At 47.1% G+C, this 16536-nt stretch overlaps 2 protein-coding genes across 2 annotated transcripts in view; both read left to right on the top strand.

Annotated features, from left to right (window-relative positions):
• The window catches only part of LOC309378633 (uncharacterized protein), a 33736-nt gene extending 19936 nt beyond the window's left edge, over window positions 1–13800 (top strand). The window contains exon 3 of the mRNA XM_081927095.1: window positions 9924–13800. Within this exon, the coding sequence (XP_081783221.1) occupies window positions 10155–11942 (1788 nt within the window). The 5' untranslated portion in view covers window positions 9924–10154 and the 3' untranslated portion in view covers window positions 11943–13800. The remainder of the gene's footprint in view (window positions 1–9923) is intronic.
• Window positions 13801–15197: 1397 nt separating this feature from the next.
• LOC309378722 (uncharacterized protein) overlaps window positions 15198–16536 on the top strand; it is a 44433-nt gene continuing 43094 nt past the window's right edge. Inside the window, exon 1 of the mRNA XM_081927334.1 lies at window positions 15198–15686. The gene's annotated coding sequence lies outside the window, so the exon portion shown is untranslated. The remainder of the gene's footprint in view (window positions 15687–16536) is intronic.

Raw genomic sequence — 16536 nt, 5'->3', positions numbered from 1 at the left:
CCCCATGTATCACATGGCAGTAAACCAAGCAGGAGATCACCAGAGCATGCACCACTCTGGGGAGACAGTCTCCAGGCATGGAGGGTCTCAGCTGGCATACCAGATGGAACTGGTAGACAGCTGCCCTGGACAAAGAATTGACCTGTGCCTCCATGGACAGCTGTGAGTTCAAAATGACCCCCAGGTTGTGCACCTAGTCCTTTTGGGGCACAGTTACCCCCATCAGGTCTAGGGAGTCTTCCTCTCCCGCCTGCCCCCTGTCTCCCTGGGACAGTATTTCTTTCTTATCAAGATTCAACCTCAATCTGTTAGCCGCCATCCATCCTCCAACTGCCTCCAGACACTTACACAGGACCTTCACTGGTTCCAATTTAAAAGAGAGGAAGAGCTGGGCATCATCCACATACTGGGGAACACTCAGCCCAAACCCCCTGATGATCTCTCCCAGCGTCTTCATATAGATATTAAAAAGCATGGGGAGAGGACGGAGCCTGGAGGCACCCCACAAGTGAGCTCCCAGGGGTCTGAACACTCATCCCTCAACACCACTTTCTAGACATGGCCCAGGAGGAAGGAGGGGAACCACTGCATAGCAGGGCCCCCAGTTCCCCTAGAGGGTCTAGAAGGATACCATGGTCAAAGGTCTCCAAAGCCTCTGAGAGATCCAGCAGAACCAGGAAAGAGCTTTCCCCCTGGTCTCTAGCCCATCAGAGATCATCAAGCAGCGCGACCAGGGCAGTTTCAGTCCCATGATGAGGCCTGAATCCCAATTGGAAGGATAATGGTGCCAGAAGCTTTCCTGGTCCTGCAGCCCACAAAAGCTCCAGGCACAAGACGTTCATTAGCTTTGAAGGGGCCACTGGATTTGTGTTCTTTTCTTCAAAATACAAATATTCTGAATACCTTTACAGTGACGTATGATGTAAATAGCGCTTCTGTTTTCCAGAATTCCCCAGCCCACCAAGGATTTGAGACCCATCAGGTATCCTCACCTGGTTTAGCCGGCCGGTTGAAGCCGTTCCTGGGATTGTGGCCCTTTTGAATGCTGACAGCTTCTCTCAGGTGAGAGCTGAGTACAGGGTGGGGACCAATGGTGGAAAAATTACTCCAGAAGGTGGACTGCATTTCCTCCACCAAAGGTACTACCGCTCCCCTAACACCCCAAGACATCCTATAATTATGATATTTAAGACAGATCAGGAATAAATTCATATCTCAAGAAGTAACACAACTTCAGGTTGTTAATGAATCAATACCACATATTCAAGGTTGACGTTTCCACTAAGTACAGTTATCTCCTCGCCTTGAATATCCTGCTTTTCAGTGGCAGATTAGGATAGTCCTCTGTCATAAGGCAAGCACAGGATCAGGCAGCACATCATCATTATAAAGAACGATTGGGGTGGGTGTTTCCGCCTGGGATTCCCATGTGCCAGCTGCTTTGCTTCTGCTTCTCCTGCTCTCTCCATGCAATATTAGGCATGTAGACAGAGGTCCATCTCCAAAAACAGGAGCTTCCCTGAGCACCCATTCAGCTGACGCCAAGCACCAAGCCTTGTCACTAGTTCTCTGACTGACCCAGGCCACAGTCCCTGGAAGAGATGTAGACCTGGGTCTCACAAAATGGTTCATATGGACCTCCTGAGGCCAATGGGACTGTGCAGGTGACTCATAAAGATCTAGAGGTGGATGGAGGATTATGATGCAGAGAATGGGGAATGTCCAGAGGAACAATGAACCAGAGAAAGAGAGGGCCTTTTCATGGAGAGAGAGTAGCTGCCTTTCCTTTGAGGAAACAATTGATTTGAAAAGGCTGTTTTCCAAGATCATGCTGCTTTTATTAATGATGATTGAGGATTATGAAAGGTTGCTGATGCATTACTATCATTTGACATCATTGCATCTTCATTTCCTCAAAACTGGGAACATGGGTAGGAGGCAGGGGAATGTAGGAGATGCTGAAATAAGAGAAGGTGCTAATGGCGCTCGCTGTGTTCTCTTCCCCTTTCTTCTCTTCCTTGAAACCCAAACAGGATTTCCTTTCCTCCCACTTTGAAGAAGGTGATGGAGAAGACATTCAGAATTCTGAGGGATGGGGCACTTTGGTTTCATTAGGTATAGACATTTAAATGTGTGAAATGTGGAATATGCTTCACTGAATGAGCACACATAGCTCACATCAACGACCTCCAACAGGGGAGAAACCATTGAAAGGTATGGAGTGTGGGAAAAGTTTCACTGATAGTGGAAAACTTAGAACACATCAACGGATTCACACAGGGGAAAAACCTTTTAAATGTCTGGATTGTGGAAAGAGCTTCAGTCGGAGTGATAAACTTAGAACACATCAGAGGACTCACACAGGGGAGAAACCATTTAAATGCATGGAGTGTAGAAAGAGCTTCAGTCGGAGTGATATACTTAGAACACATCAGAGGACTCACACAGGGGAGAAACCATTTAAATGTCTGGATTGTGGAAAGAGCTTCAGTCGGAGTGATATACTTAGAACACATCAGAGGACTCACACAGGGGAGAAACCATTTAAATGTCTGGATTGTGGAAAGAGCTTCAGTCGGAGTGATATACTTAGAACACATCAGAGGACTCACACAGGGGAGAAACCATTTAAATGCATGGAGTGTGGAAAGAGCTTCAGTCATAGTGGACACCTCAATATACATCAACGGACTCACACTGGGGATAAACCATTTAAATGTATGGAGTGCGGAAAGAGCTTCAGTCAGAATGGAAACCTCAATATACATCAACAGACTCACACTGGGGATAAACCATTTAAATGCCTGGAGTGCGGAAAGTGCTTCAGTCAGAATGGATACCTTAAATTACACAAGCGGATTCATACAGGGGAGAAACCATATAAATGTATGGAGTGTGGAAAGAGCTTCAGTAAGAGTGGACACCTCAATATGCATCAACGGACTCACACAAGGGAGAAACCATTTGAATGCCTGGAGTGCGGAAAGTGCTTCAGTCAGAATGGAGACCTTAAATTACACAAGCGGATTCACACAGGGGAGAAACCATATAAATGTATGGAGTGTGGAAAGAGCTTCAGTCAGAGTGGACACCTCAATATGCATCAACGGACTCACACAAGGGAGAAACCATTTGAATGCCTGGAGTGCGGAAAGTGCTTCAGTCAGAATGGAGACCTTAAATTACACAAGCGGATTCACACAGGGGAGAAACCATATAAATGTCTGGATTGTGGAAAGAGCTTCAGTCGGAGTGATATACTTAGAACACATCAGAAGACTCACACAGGGGAGAAACCTTTTAAATGCATGGATTGTGGAAAGAGCTTCAGTCAGAATGGACACTTAAGTTTACATCAGCGGACTCACACAGGGGAGAAGCCATTTAAATGTATGGAGTGTGGAAAGAGCTTTAGTGATAATGGATACCTTAGAACACATCAACGGATTCACACAGGGGAGAAACCATTTAAATGCATGGAGTGTGGAAAGAGCTTCAGTAAGAGTGGAAACCTCAATATACATCAACGGACTCACACAGGGGAGAAACCATTTGAATGCCTGGAGTGTGGAAAGTGCTTCAGTCGGAATGGAGGCCTTAAAGTACACCAGCGGATTCACACAGGGGAGAAACCATTTAAATGCATGGAGTGTGGAAAGAGCCTCAGTCAGAATCGAAATCTTAGAAAACATCAGCAGACACACAGAGGACAAACTGTTTAAATGTATGGACTGTGGAAGGAGCTGCAGTCAGAGTGGAACCCTTGATTTATTTGAACAAACTCACCCAATACACATACCATATAAATATCAGGAAAGGCGATACAGGTTCAGTCCTAGTGGAAGTCCTACATCAACAGACTCATGAACAGGAAGAACATTAGGAGTTGAAACCCTACAAACCATCAACAAACTCAAAGAGGAGAAGCAGTTTAAATGAAAAGATTGCAAAAAGTGCTATATTTACAATGAAGTGTTTAAGGAACATCCAGGGACTCTCACAAGGAAGAACCCATTTAGATGTATGGAGAACGGGACGTTTTCCTTTCAGTGTCCTCTCTTTTCTTCACAGCAATGAACTCATCAGGAAATCAGTCTTAAACCCACGACGTTTATTTGAGGTTCTTGTGGTTATATGTAAAACTGAACAGCAATGAAATATTGAAGGCAGTGTCAAACAATGTGAGTATAATCTAAGAGGTAAAGTACCTTTTGATAGAGAGGATGAATCTGGTTTGCTGGTGGTGAGTGAGGAATAGCTCTGGGGGATATATTGATATCTGGTCCAATACCGGTTTCTAGACCACATTAGAAGAACTACTGATATGGCAATACACCGCGAATTACAGTGTGTGTTTCTGGGATGTTCCTGCAAGCAGCGGCAGAAAGCTTTTCTTCGTGAAGCCCCTGAATATGCTGAGTTGCTGACTTCCCTCCCAGACGACATGAAACCAAACACACACATCCATTGCCCTGTGTCCTTCCAGCCTCTTTCCTCCCTTGCTCCCTTCTGCCGGTTTGTGTGCCTGACTTAGATATCCTGTGTGCTGTATTTTTTTTACTGCTGAAACGGGATTTGCTCTCAGGAGCTACGTTTTGTGCCTCACTGGGGTCCCAGTGAGAACTGTATGCTTTGAAAGCTCAGTAAACTATTACTGAAGAAGTCCTGCTGCCTCTGTGTGTGTTTTTGACATCAGTGTGGGACTTGCTCTACACATGGCCCCTACCTTGCTGCTACTTAGCTCATGCCCTGGAGTTGCTCTACTCACGCATGCAAGATGGGCATTTGTATGTCAGACTAGTTTTTACACTAAACTCTGTCACCCCCACCACCGCACGATCTCTACAGACATCTTCTTCAACAGAACTTCATCCCTGCCCTCTGCACGTTCTGAAGAAAACTTAAAATTTAATGGGAGGTTCCCCCCCCAAGCCTAGTTTCAAGAAAGGGAAGGTGGGGCTGCAGGTACCAGGGAAGTCTCCTGACGGGCCCATCTTCACTCATGAACCCCATGGGGCAACCCTAGAGCTCCTGCTTATTCTGGGGTTTGGAGAAGATAGTACTTTTCCATAGTCCCAGAAGTTATTATTCTTCCTGCCAGAGGACCAGTGTGCATATTATTATCGTACTGATTTTACTGTTGTTGCTGTGTTGCAGTCATGGACTGGCTGGGTTTGGGGAGGGGGAGGCACCAGCTCTGAGACCCACAAAGAAAGAAGGCTCAGTTCCTGGGGACTGGTGGTGGGATGGCGATGAGGAGAAAGAGGGAGAAAAGGGAGCAGAACGGGAGGGGAGGTGTTGCAAGCTGAGGAGGAAACAGGGTTTGCTGAGCAGGAAGAGGCTGGGGCAGAGAGCGGTTCAGGCTCAGAGGGAGGAGAGGAGGGGGGCTAGGAGAACGAGAGGAGGCCAGCTGATGAAGCACCCAGGGAGACTCCCCCTCCTGCTGCGACCAGCTCCCCTCTCCCCTGGTCTCCTAGAACACCCAGAGAAACCCGGTTCAGACCCCATGATCCTGCACATGACATTAAGAGGGTGTTTCCCTGCCCCCCAACATGCATCACTATAATCGTGTTGACAGTGAACTGTATTTACTGCCCATTCACCCTGTTTGGAGATATCTTTTTGGAGCTCCTTACAATCCCGCTTTGTTTGAACAACCCTGGACAGTTTACTGCCACCAGCAAACTTTGCCCCCTCCCTGATCACTCCTAACTCTAGATCATTTATGAACAAGTTGACAATGAACTGTATTTTCAGCCCAATGGCCCCATTTGGAGAGCTCTTTTAGGGGCTCCTTGCAATCCCTCTTTCTTTGAGCAACTCTGAACAATTTACTGCCTTCAGCAGGATCACCATTTGGCAATGATGAGGCAAATGGAAGTGGGCGAGGAAGCCCCACACTCACTCCGGTTGGAGAAATAGAGTCACTGACCCCTATATTCAAAGGTGATGGCCACTTCTGGAATCCAGGAAGGAATTCCCCCACTCTTGTCACACGCAGCTGGGCTCACTTGCCAGAGCCACCTGGAGATCCTGACGGCAATAGCCATCATCCCTGACCACTGGTCTTGCTAGCTCAGGGTGATGGGAGCTGTAGTCCAAAAACAGCTGGAGACCCAGATTTGGGAAATCCTTCAAGGTGAAGGACAAAGGAGGGTTCACTTGCATCAGAACATCAGGTGAGCCCTGCAGGATCAGGCCCAAGGGGCCCCTGTCCTCCCAGGAGCCAAGCAGGGGCCTCTTCTGGGAAGCCCACCGGCAGCACTTGAGCACCTGAGAAGTGGGGAGGCGCATTTCTTCTAGGGACACGTTTCTGGGGTCCCCACGTTGCGCCTCAGCCTGGCTCCACTCTGCCAGGGCAGCTGCGTTTTGTTTCGCTGCAGGTGAGCCCGCCACGTGCAATGTGGGGCTCTTAAGGGAACTTGGGGGGGGGGCTGGAGGGACTAGAGCTTCCCCGCACTTGGAAAGGACCAGTAGAAGCGGAGGGGAGGCAGGCAGCAGGAGGCGATGGGGAGGAACCAGCGAGAAGGAGCTTCTGGAGCCTGGGCAGCCCCCTCCCCGCCTGCTCCAGGAAGGTTTCCCGAGCCCCTCCCCTTTTCATTTCAAGGACTGGGGGACCTCAGCATCCCGGGGGTGCTTTGCTGGGGGGGGGTCCTTCTTTGTTTGCTGAGGGCAGGAGTCACAATCCTGTCACATTGTGCTGTGTCTGGCTTTTAGGTAAGGGGGTGAGGCTCAGGTGGGAAAGTGTTGAAAAGGAAAATATCCCGGGGTGCGGATTTACTCCGCTGCCCAGCTCCTCAGGGTGCCACTCCCCGGGGGTCCCTCCGGTCAGCAAAAGAAGGAGAATCCAGCCAAGTTAAAGAAGGAAACAGTGGGCAGTTGACCTGATCTTTATTTGTTGCAACAAGGTTCAAACACACCAAGACTAGGAACCCCGAGAAGATGGTTGCATGGATTTTTAAGACCTCTCCCCATTTCCCACAATACATTTTTCCACAGCATCTTCGATGCATCACAGATTTGTCACAAAGTAGGAGTCTTTGGCATTCAGAAACATGAGCCCGTCACCCACTCCTGTCAACAACCCCAGTTTCCCACCTCTTTTAACTACCCTCTTCCAATAAGAACCATAATAGTATTTACAGATCCCCCCCCCCAGCTGCAAGGCTGTCCTGGGCTTCTCCTTTGAAAATATCAGAACCCTCCTCCTCCTCCTCCTCCTCCTCCAATCCGGCTTCTGTTCCGGGAATAAGGGAGGGGTGAGCCTCCTCCCAAACTGCCAGCTTCTCGCGGAAGTGGCTCTTCTACGCCGGATTGCCGCTCAGCGCCATAGCTCTAGGGGCGCGCCCTTTCGGAAAGGGGAGGAGGGGCGGCAGGGACACCCCCCAACAAAACATCGATGTTGCAGGAAAGGAAGTGAGAATCGAGATCGAGGACAAAGAGGTAAAGGGGTCGCGGGGGGGGGGGGGAGGGGAGAGAAGGATCTAGAGACCCCCTCCAGCTCTCCTGGCAGGGCCTGGATCCCTGAGTATGTACTGTGAAGGGGGCTTTCCTTGTCAGGGGTGGACATGGGGCGCCCACCCACGGGGTCCCACGAGGACTCCCCGGCCCTGTTTCCCCCGCGCAGGCATCCCTGGGGCCCTGTGCGCTCCGCACGGAGAGAGGCAGACCATGAAAGGGTTAACGGGCACGAGATGCCTAGATAGAGACCCCCGTCCCTCCCCACCTCGTCTTGGGGGACCCCTCCGGGTGGAGAGATGGGTCGCGCATGGCGAGGGGTGAGCCGCTCCCCGCTCCAGGCCTCTGGGTGCAGGGGAGACTCCGGGAGAGAGGGAGGGGGCCACGGGTGGGGGGAGCCGGGGCGGAGCATCCCCGGGGAAGGAAGTGCAGCATTGGCCGGGTTGGAGGGAGGAGACCAGTCTGTAGGGAGACGTCTCCATCGTGCGCCCACGAGGAATCTCCGGAGGGGCCGCCTTGGCTTCTCCCTCCCACCCAAGAATCGACCCCCCCCCTCAAGGCAACCAGAGAGAGATCCCTGAAAGTGGGGGCTCCAGTTCCCCCACCCCTTCCTTCCTGCAAGCTCCATCCTCTTCCCACCCCATAAACTCCTGCCCTGTCCAGATACAGCGAATCTGCCCAGTCCAACCATTGTTCACCCTGGAGAGGAGAGGAAAGAGGAAGAGAGGAGGGGAAAGGCCTTCTCAGAAGCAGCTCTTTGTTTCCACAATCCCACCCAGGAAGCAGCCAGAAACCTTTTCCTCTCTCTCAGGCTTCCATCCTTAAGTGTCTTTTCCACTGCCTGGTTCATTGAGGATGAGGATAATGTACACCTGTCATCAGAAACGGGGGTGCAGAACCTATTTAATTGATCTCAGGATTTATATAGAAGGTGCACCTCAAAAGCATTTCTGTTCCTCTTACTTTTTATAGGCAATGTCAGGGTGACTGACAAGCTGAGACTCTTCCCAGTCAAAGGACCCATTTTCATGATAGACAGTGCTTGTGGCTGGAGGCTCAGCAGACAGGGTGTGCCTATGCAGGCCAAAGACTGCCAGTATTAGCACAGGTGAGCTGTGTGACCTTCCCAAATTTACAGACTGTATGCGAATGAGAGTTTGTGGGTGAGATTATTGTTTACGGCAACCCTGTGATTTTCTCCACATTTCCACAAAACATTTCGTGAGCTGATATTGCACTACGAATTCCAAAATAACTACAAAAAAATCACAAGATAATACAAATGATTGTAGTATTTATACCCTGCCCATCTGGTTGGGTTTCCAGTACACATAAAAGACAGTAAAACATCAAACATTAAAAACCTCCTAATACAGGTCTTACTTCAACTATCTTCTAAATGTCAGGTAGTTGTTCATTTCCTTGACCTCTGAAGGGAGGGAACCAGCAGAAGACCCTCAGAGGAGAACCTCAGTGTTCAGAGTGAAGGATGGAGGTGGAGACACTCCTTCAGGTCTACAGGGCCGAGGCTGTTTAGGGCTCTAGGTCTCAGATCTTGCTCCTTCATAACGATCTCCTAGACTCACATATAGTTAGCAGAATAGGAAAAAACGCTCAGATCAGGAATAAATTCATATCTCAAGAAATAACACAACTTCAGGTTGTTAATGAATCAGTACTACATATTCAAGGATGAAGTTTCCACTAAGTAGAGTTATCCCTTTGCCTTGAATATCCAGCTTTGTCAGTGCCAGATCAGGGTAGTCCTGTGTCAGAAGAGGGGCTCGAGATCAGGCAGCACATCATTATTATAAGGAACAATGGGGGGGTGCTTCCGCCTGGGATTCCCATTTGCCATCTGCTTTCCTTCTGCTTCTCCTGCTCTCTCCATGCAATGCGAGGCATGTAGACGGAGGTCCGTCTCCAAGAACAGGAGCTTCCCTGAGCACCCATTCAGCTGACCCCAAGCACCAAGCCTTGTCACTAGTTTTCTGACTGACCCAGACCACAGTCCCTGGAAAAGATGTAGACCTGGGTCTTATATAATGGTCCACATGGACTTCCTGAGGCCAATGGGACTGTGCAGGTGATTCATGAAGATTGAGAGGTGGAAACGGGGGTGGATGGAGGATTATGATGCCAAGGATGGGAAATGTCCAAAGGAACGATGAACCAGAGACAGAGAGGGCCTTTTCATGGAGAGAGAGAAGCTGCATTTCCTGTGAGAAAACAATTGATTTGAAAAGTCTGTTTTCCAAGATCATGCTGCTTTATTAATGAAGATTGAGGATTATGAAAGGTTGCTGATGCATTACTATCATTTGATGACATTGCATTTTCATTTTCTCAAAATTCAGAACCTGGGTAGGAGACGGGGAAATGTAGGACATGTTGAAATATGAGGTGGTCTAATGGCATCTGATATGCTCTCTTTTCCTTTGTTCTCTTCCTTGAAACCCAAACAGGATTTCCTTTCCTCCCACGCTGAGGAGGGTTATGGAGAAGGGAAACAGACTTCGAGGGGAAAGGGCACCTTTGGTTTCACTAGATATAGACATTAAAATGTGTGAAATCTGGAACATGCTTCCTTGAATGAGCACACATAGCTCACATAAACAAACCCCAAAAGTGGCGAAACCATTTAAGGTATAGAGTGTGAAAAGACTTTAACTGATAGAACACATCAGCCGACTAACATGGGCAAGAAAGGATTCAAATGCAAGGAGTGTGGGAAGAACTTCAGTCAGAGTGGACACCTCAATATACATCAACGGACTCACACAGGGGAAAAACCATTTAAATGCATGGAGTGCGGAAGGCAATTCAATCAGAGTGGAAGCCTAAATATGCATCAACTGACTCACACAGGGGAGAAACCATATGAATGTATGGAGTGCGGAAAGAGCTTTTGTGATAATGGAAACCTTAGAAGACATCAACAGACTCACTCAGGGGAGAAACCATATGAATGTATGGAGTGTGGAAAGAGCTTTCGTGATAATGGAAACCTTAGAACACATCAACGGATTCACACAGGGGAGAAACCATATAAATGTATGGAGTGTGGAAAGAGCTTCCGTAAGAGTGGACACCTCAATACACATCAACGGACTCACACAGGGGAGAAACCATATAAATGTATGGAGTGTGGAAAGAGCTTCAGTTTCAATGCAAACCTTAGAAGACATCAACGGACTCACACAGGGGAGAAACCATGTAAATGTACGGAGTGTGGAAAGAGCTTTTGTGATAATGGAACCCTTAGAATACATCAACGGACTCACACGGGGGAGAGACCATATGAATGTACGGAGTGTGGAAAGAGCTTTTGTGATAATGGAACCCTTAGAAGACATCAACAGACTCACACAGGTGAGAAACCATGTAAATGTATGGAGTGCGGAAAGAGCTTTCGTGATAATGGAACCCTTAGAGGACATCAACGGTCTCACACGGGGGAGAAACCATATGAATGTATGGAGTGCGGAAAGAGCTTCAGTCATAGTGGACACCTTAATAGGCATCAACTGACTCACACAGGGGAGAAACCATATGAATGTATGGAGTGCGGAAAGAGCTTCAGTTTCAGTGGAAACCTTAGAAGCCATCAACAGACTCACACAGGGGAGAAACCATTTATATGCATGGAGTGGGGAAGGAAATTCAGTCAGAGTCGACTCCTCAATATGCATCATCTGACTCACACAGGAGAGAAACCATATGAATGTACGGAGTGTGGAAAGAGCTTTTGTGATAATGGAACCCTTAGAACACATCAACGGACTCACACAGGGGAGAAACCATTTAAATGTCTGGAGTGCGGAAATAGCTTTAGTAATAATGGAAACCTTAGAAGACATCAACAGACTCACACAGGCGAAAAACCATTTAAATGCATGGAGTGCGGAAAGAAATTCCGTCAGAGTGGACACCTCAAAAAGCATCAAATGATTCACACAGGGGAGAAACCATATGAATGTACGGAGTGCGGAAAGAGCTTCAGTTTCAATGCAAACCTTAGAAGACATCAACAGACTCACACAGGGGAGAACCCATATGAATTTACGGAGTGTGGAAAGAGCTTTTGTGATAATGGAACCCTTAGAAGACATCAACAGACTCACACAGGTGAGAAACCATGTAAATGTATGGAGTGCGGAAAGAGCTTTCGTGATAATGGAACCCTTAGAATACATCAACGGAGTCACACAGGGGAGAAACCATATGAATGTATGGAGTGCGGAAAGAGCTATTGTGATAATGGAATCCTTAGAAAACATCAACGGACTCACACAGGGGAGAAACCATTTAGATGTATGGAGTGTGGAAAGAGCTTTAATGATAATGGAAACCTTAGAAGACATCAAAAGACTCACACAGGGGAAAAACCATTTAAATGCATGGAGTGCGGAAAGAAATTCAGTCAGAGTGGACACCTTAATAGACATCAACTAACTCACACAGGGGAGAAACCATATGAATGAATGGAGTGCGGAGGAGCTTCGGTTTCAATGAAACCCTTAGAAGACATCAATGGACTCACAGAGGGGAAAAAACCTTTAAATGCATTGAGAGTGGTAAAGCTTCAGGCAGAGTGGAACCCTTGATTTACATTAACAAACTCACACAAGAGACAAACCATATAAGTGTCAGGAAGTTAAATAATGGTAGAGGTCCATTTCTAGTGGAAGTTCTAAATCAACAGACTCATGATGAACTTTTAGAGCTGAACCCCTACAAACCATCAACAGACATGATTAGAAGCGGTTTAAATGGAAAGATTACAGAAAGTGATTTAATTATAATGGAATGTTTAAGAAACATCAAGGGACTCTCACAGGGGAGAACCCATTTAGATGTATGGAGTGTGGGACATATTCCTCTCAGAGTCCACTCTTCTTCCCAGCAATGATCTCCGAAGAAATCCGTATTCCTGCTTCAGGGCCAGCTGAGTCTGTTTCTCTTGTCCTTATCTCTTAGCTAGGTAACTCCTGTCTAATCTGCTCTGTATCGGTGTCACTCCCTGCTTCTGAGACCACTGGAAAAGAGGAGGGTCGATTCCCCCCCCCTCTAGCTCCCAGGAAAGCTGATCTGCCTGAGAATGCATTCCTACATACTCAGCGTCAGACCATTCCCTGACGCATTGCGAGAACCCTTGAAAAAGAAGTGATTTGGCTCACCATTGGAAGCTAAGACCCATAAAAGGTTGAATATGAAAGATACGTGGTTGAAGCATAATGCTATTCTGATGGAAGTAGGGGACCAATTTTGATTAAAATCTTATGATCCGTTGAAAGATAAATTAGATGATAGGTTCCAGTACATCCAGATAAATGAAGTGTTTAAAATGGACAAGAAAATTGGTTTTCAAAGAGAGAAATCCAAACTGGAAATGGAATTATTAGATACAAAACCAAAAAACCTATCTAAGATGTATAATTTATTGCTGGAATGGCATACGAAAGATGAACAAGAGAAATCTGTAATGACTGAATGGGCCAGGGATGTGGGGCACAATATCATGATGGTAGACTGGGAGAAATTGTGGAACAAAGGAATCAAATTTACAGCTTGTAATGTATTAAGAGAAAACTTGTTGAAAATGATGTATAGATGGTATTTAACACCAGTGAAGTTTGCAAAAATGTATTGTACTCATGATAATAAATGCTGGAAATGTAAAGAAAAAGAAGGAACCGTTTCCCACACGTGGACGTGCCCCAAGGAAAAAGACTTCTGGGAAAGTATTTATAATGAACCGATGAAAGTATTGAAAAACACATTTGTTAAAAAACCAGAAGCATTTTTACTTGGTATAGTGGGGGGTTAAATACCAAATAAAGATGTTACTTTTTTTCTGTATGGCACAACAGCTGCGAGAATGTTGCTAGAAAAGAATTGGAAGAAACAAGATTTACCAACTATCGAAGAAGGGCAGATGAAGATGATGGACTATAAGAAACTTGCCGAACTGACCGGGAGACTCTGAGACCAGAGAGAAGAGATGATGGAAGAAGATAGGGATAAGTTTAAGGAATATTTGAAAAAAATATGTTAATATTTAAATCTTAGAATAGCTTTGGAAGTGGATATATGCTGCAGGCTTAGAAGTAGAAGATAATGTATTTTAAAATAGTATTATTTGTAAGTGATAAAATGTGAAGTTATTTTGAGTGTGATTAAAAAAAAAGATCGTTAGAAATGATGATATATGTAAATTGCTAAAGATGAAGTAAAATGAAAATCAGATAGGTGGGACTTGGGGAAGCCCACTTCACAATGTATAGGAAAATAAGGATATGACAAGACTTTGTTTGTATTGTTTGTTTTTCTGTTTGTGTTCTTTATTTGTGTTATAAAATGAATATTTTTTTGGGGGGGGGGCCAGAAAAATCCCCATAAAAACAACTGATACGGCAATATAGCACAGATCACAGCGTGTGTTTTTGTGCTGCATGTTTGCCTGGAATAGCCAGCATAAAGCTTTGCTTCGTGAAGTCCCTGCAGATGCCGAGTTGCTGACTTTCCTCCCAGGCAACAGGAAGCGAAAGACACACATCCATTGCCCTGTGTCCTTCCAGCCTCTTTCCTCCCTTGCTCCCTTCTGTCAGATTGTGTGCCTGACTTAGGTATCCTGTGTGGTGTATTTTTCTATTGCTGAAACTGGATCTGCTCTCAGGAGCTACATTTCGTGCCTCACTGGGGACCCAGTGAGAACTGTATGCTTTCAAAGCTCAGTAAACTATTACTGAAGAAGTCCTGCTGCCTCTGTGTGCATTTTTGTCCTCAGCGTGGGAATTGCTCTGCATGTGGCCTCTACCCTGCTGATACTTGGTTCGTGCCCTGGAGTTGCTCTGCTCAAGCATGCAAGATGGTTTTTGCACCAAGCTCTGTCACCCCCACCACCGTATGATCTCCAAACACTGCTTCTTCACCATAATATCTCCCTGCCCCCTGCGCATTCTGAAAAAAAGCTTGAAATCCTGAAATTGAATGAGAGATTTCCCCCCAAGCCTATTTGCAGGATGGGGAAGGAGGGGCTACAGGTATGAGGGAAGTCTCCTGGGGGGCCCATCTTCACTCATGAACCCCATGGAGCAACCCCAGAGTCGTGCTTATTCTGGGGTTAGGAGAAGATAATAATTTTCCAAATTCCCAGAAGTTATTATTCAATCATGCTGCTAGGGAGTTTTCCTACCAGAGTGTATCATACTGATTTTACTGCTATGGCTGCTTTTGCTGTCATGGACTGGTGGGGTGAGGGGGGGGGAGGCACCAGCTGGCAGACCCACAAAGGAAGAAGGCTCAGATCCTGGGGACTGGTGGTGGGATAGCAATGAGCAGAAAGAGGGAGAAAAGGGAGCAGAATGGGAGGGGAGGTGTTGCAAGCTGAGGAGGAAACGGGCTTTGCTGAGCAGGAAGAGGCTGGGACAGAGAGCAGTTCAGACCCAGAGGGAAGAGAGGAGGGGGACCAGGAGACCCAGAGGAGGCCGGCTACTGAAGCATCCAGGGAGACACCCCCCCCCCTCCTGCTGCGACCAGCTCCCCTAATTCTAATTCTTTGGAGTGTAGCTACATGTTCCTCCAGTTGCTGGACTTTGTCTTCTAAGAGGGCAATCAACATACAATTGCTGCAGGTAAAGCTGCCTGCAACCTTTGGCAAGTTGGCAAACATTGCGCAGGAACCGCAGGCGACTGCAGCTGTTCCCTCACCCCTCTCCCCTGGTCTCCTAGAGCACACAGAGAAACCTGGTTCAGACCCCATGATCCTGCACATGATATTAAGAGGGTGTTTCCCTGCCCCCCATCATGCATCACTTTAATCTTGTTGACAATGAACTGTATTTTCAGCCCAATCACCCCGTTTGGAGAGGTCTTTGAGGGGCTCCTTGCATCTCTCTTTGTTTGAACAATCCTGGACAATTTACTGCCACCAGCAAACTTTGCCCCCTCTCTGCTCACTCCTAACTCTAGATCATTTATGAACAAGTTGAAAAGCCACAGGTCCCAATACTGATCTATAGGGGACTCCACTTTCTGCTTCTCTCCATTCACAGGAGTGTTCGTTTATTAGTACATGTTCCTCCCTCCCCCCCCCCATCCTTCTGTGCTGCGGAGGGAACCCTGCGGAAAAGTTCTGGGGTGAATTTCACTTCCCCACACATCCAACACTGCTCAGCATTCAGGGAAATGGAAGAGGAAAGCTGGCCACAATCCAAGAGACTGAGGTCAGCAGAAAGGGAAACAAAGCCTACTCCAAGGGAAGCCGCTTCAGCTTCCAGCCCGTCTGCTCCCACCATGGCTGAAGAAGAATTGCCCTTTGGGAATGGCGGAGCTGAATGGAAGCGGGCGAGGAAGCCCCACAATCGCTCCTGCTGGAGGAATAGGGGCACTGACCCCAATACTCAAAGGTGATGACCTGGTCCTTTAGGGGCACTGTTACGCCATCAGTAACCGGGAGTCCCCCACACCTGCCTCCCCCACACCTGCCTCCCACGTCCGGATTCAACCTCAATCTCTTAGCTGCCATCCATCCTCCAACCACCTCCAGAAAGACACACAGGGAATTCACTGCCTTCACTGGTTCCAGTTTAAAAGAGAGGAAGAGATGGGAGGAGCCTGCCCATTGTCTTTTCCTTCACAAATCCTTTCTTAAGGGCACATTTAAGATATGAATAAGGTGTGAGCCTGTGACCTGGCACAGGAACTACGGTAAGTATTTATCATCGCAAAAGACTGGCCAGGCTCCCCAGGCAATCCAATCAAGTGACCATTAAACAGGTAACCTGGCAGGCAGGAGGTAAACAAACCACTCAGATTTCTGTTGTAAACCGCCCTTTCTGTGATGTAGATATGATGTATGGGGGTGGGTCCTGGGGTTACACCCCTTCTGTGATGTGTGTATGACAGTGTTTTTCAACCTTTTTTGGGCAAAGGCACACTTGTTTCATGAAAAAAATCACGAGGCACACCACCATTAGAAAATGTTACAATATTTAACTCTGTGCCTATATTGACTATATATAAAGTAATTCTCTTGAATAGGAATCAAATAAACACAAAGAAAGTATTTTATAA

This window comes from Podarcis melisellensis (assembly GCF_964234715.1).
Source record: "Podarcis melisellensis genome assembly, chromosome: 10".
NCBI lineage: Eukaryota > Metazoa > Chordata > Lepidosauria > Squamata > Lacertidae > Podarcis > Podarcis melisellensis.
Note: the sequence above shows the minus strand (reverse complement) of the source record. Positions and strands in the feature narration are given on the sequence as shown.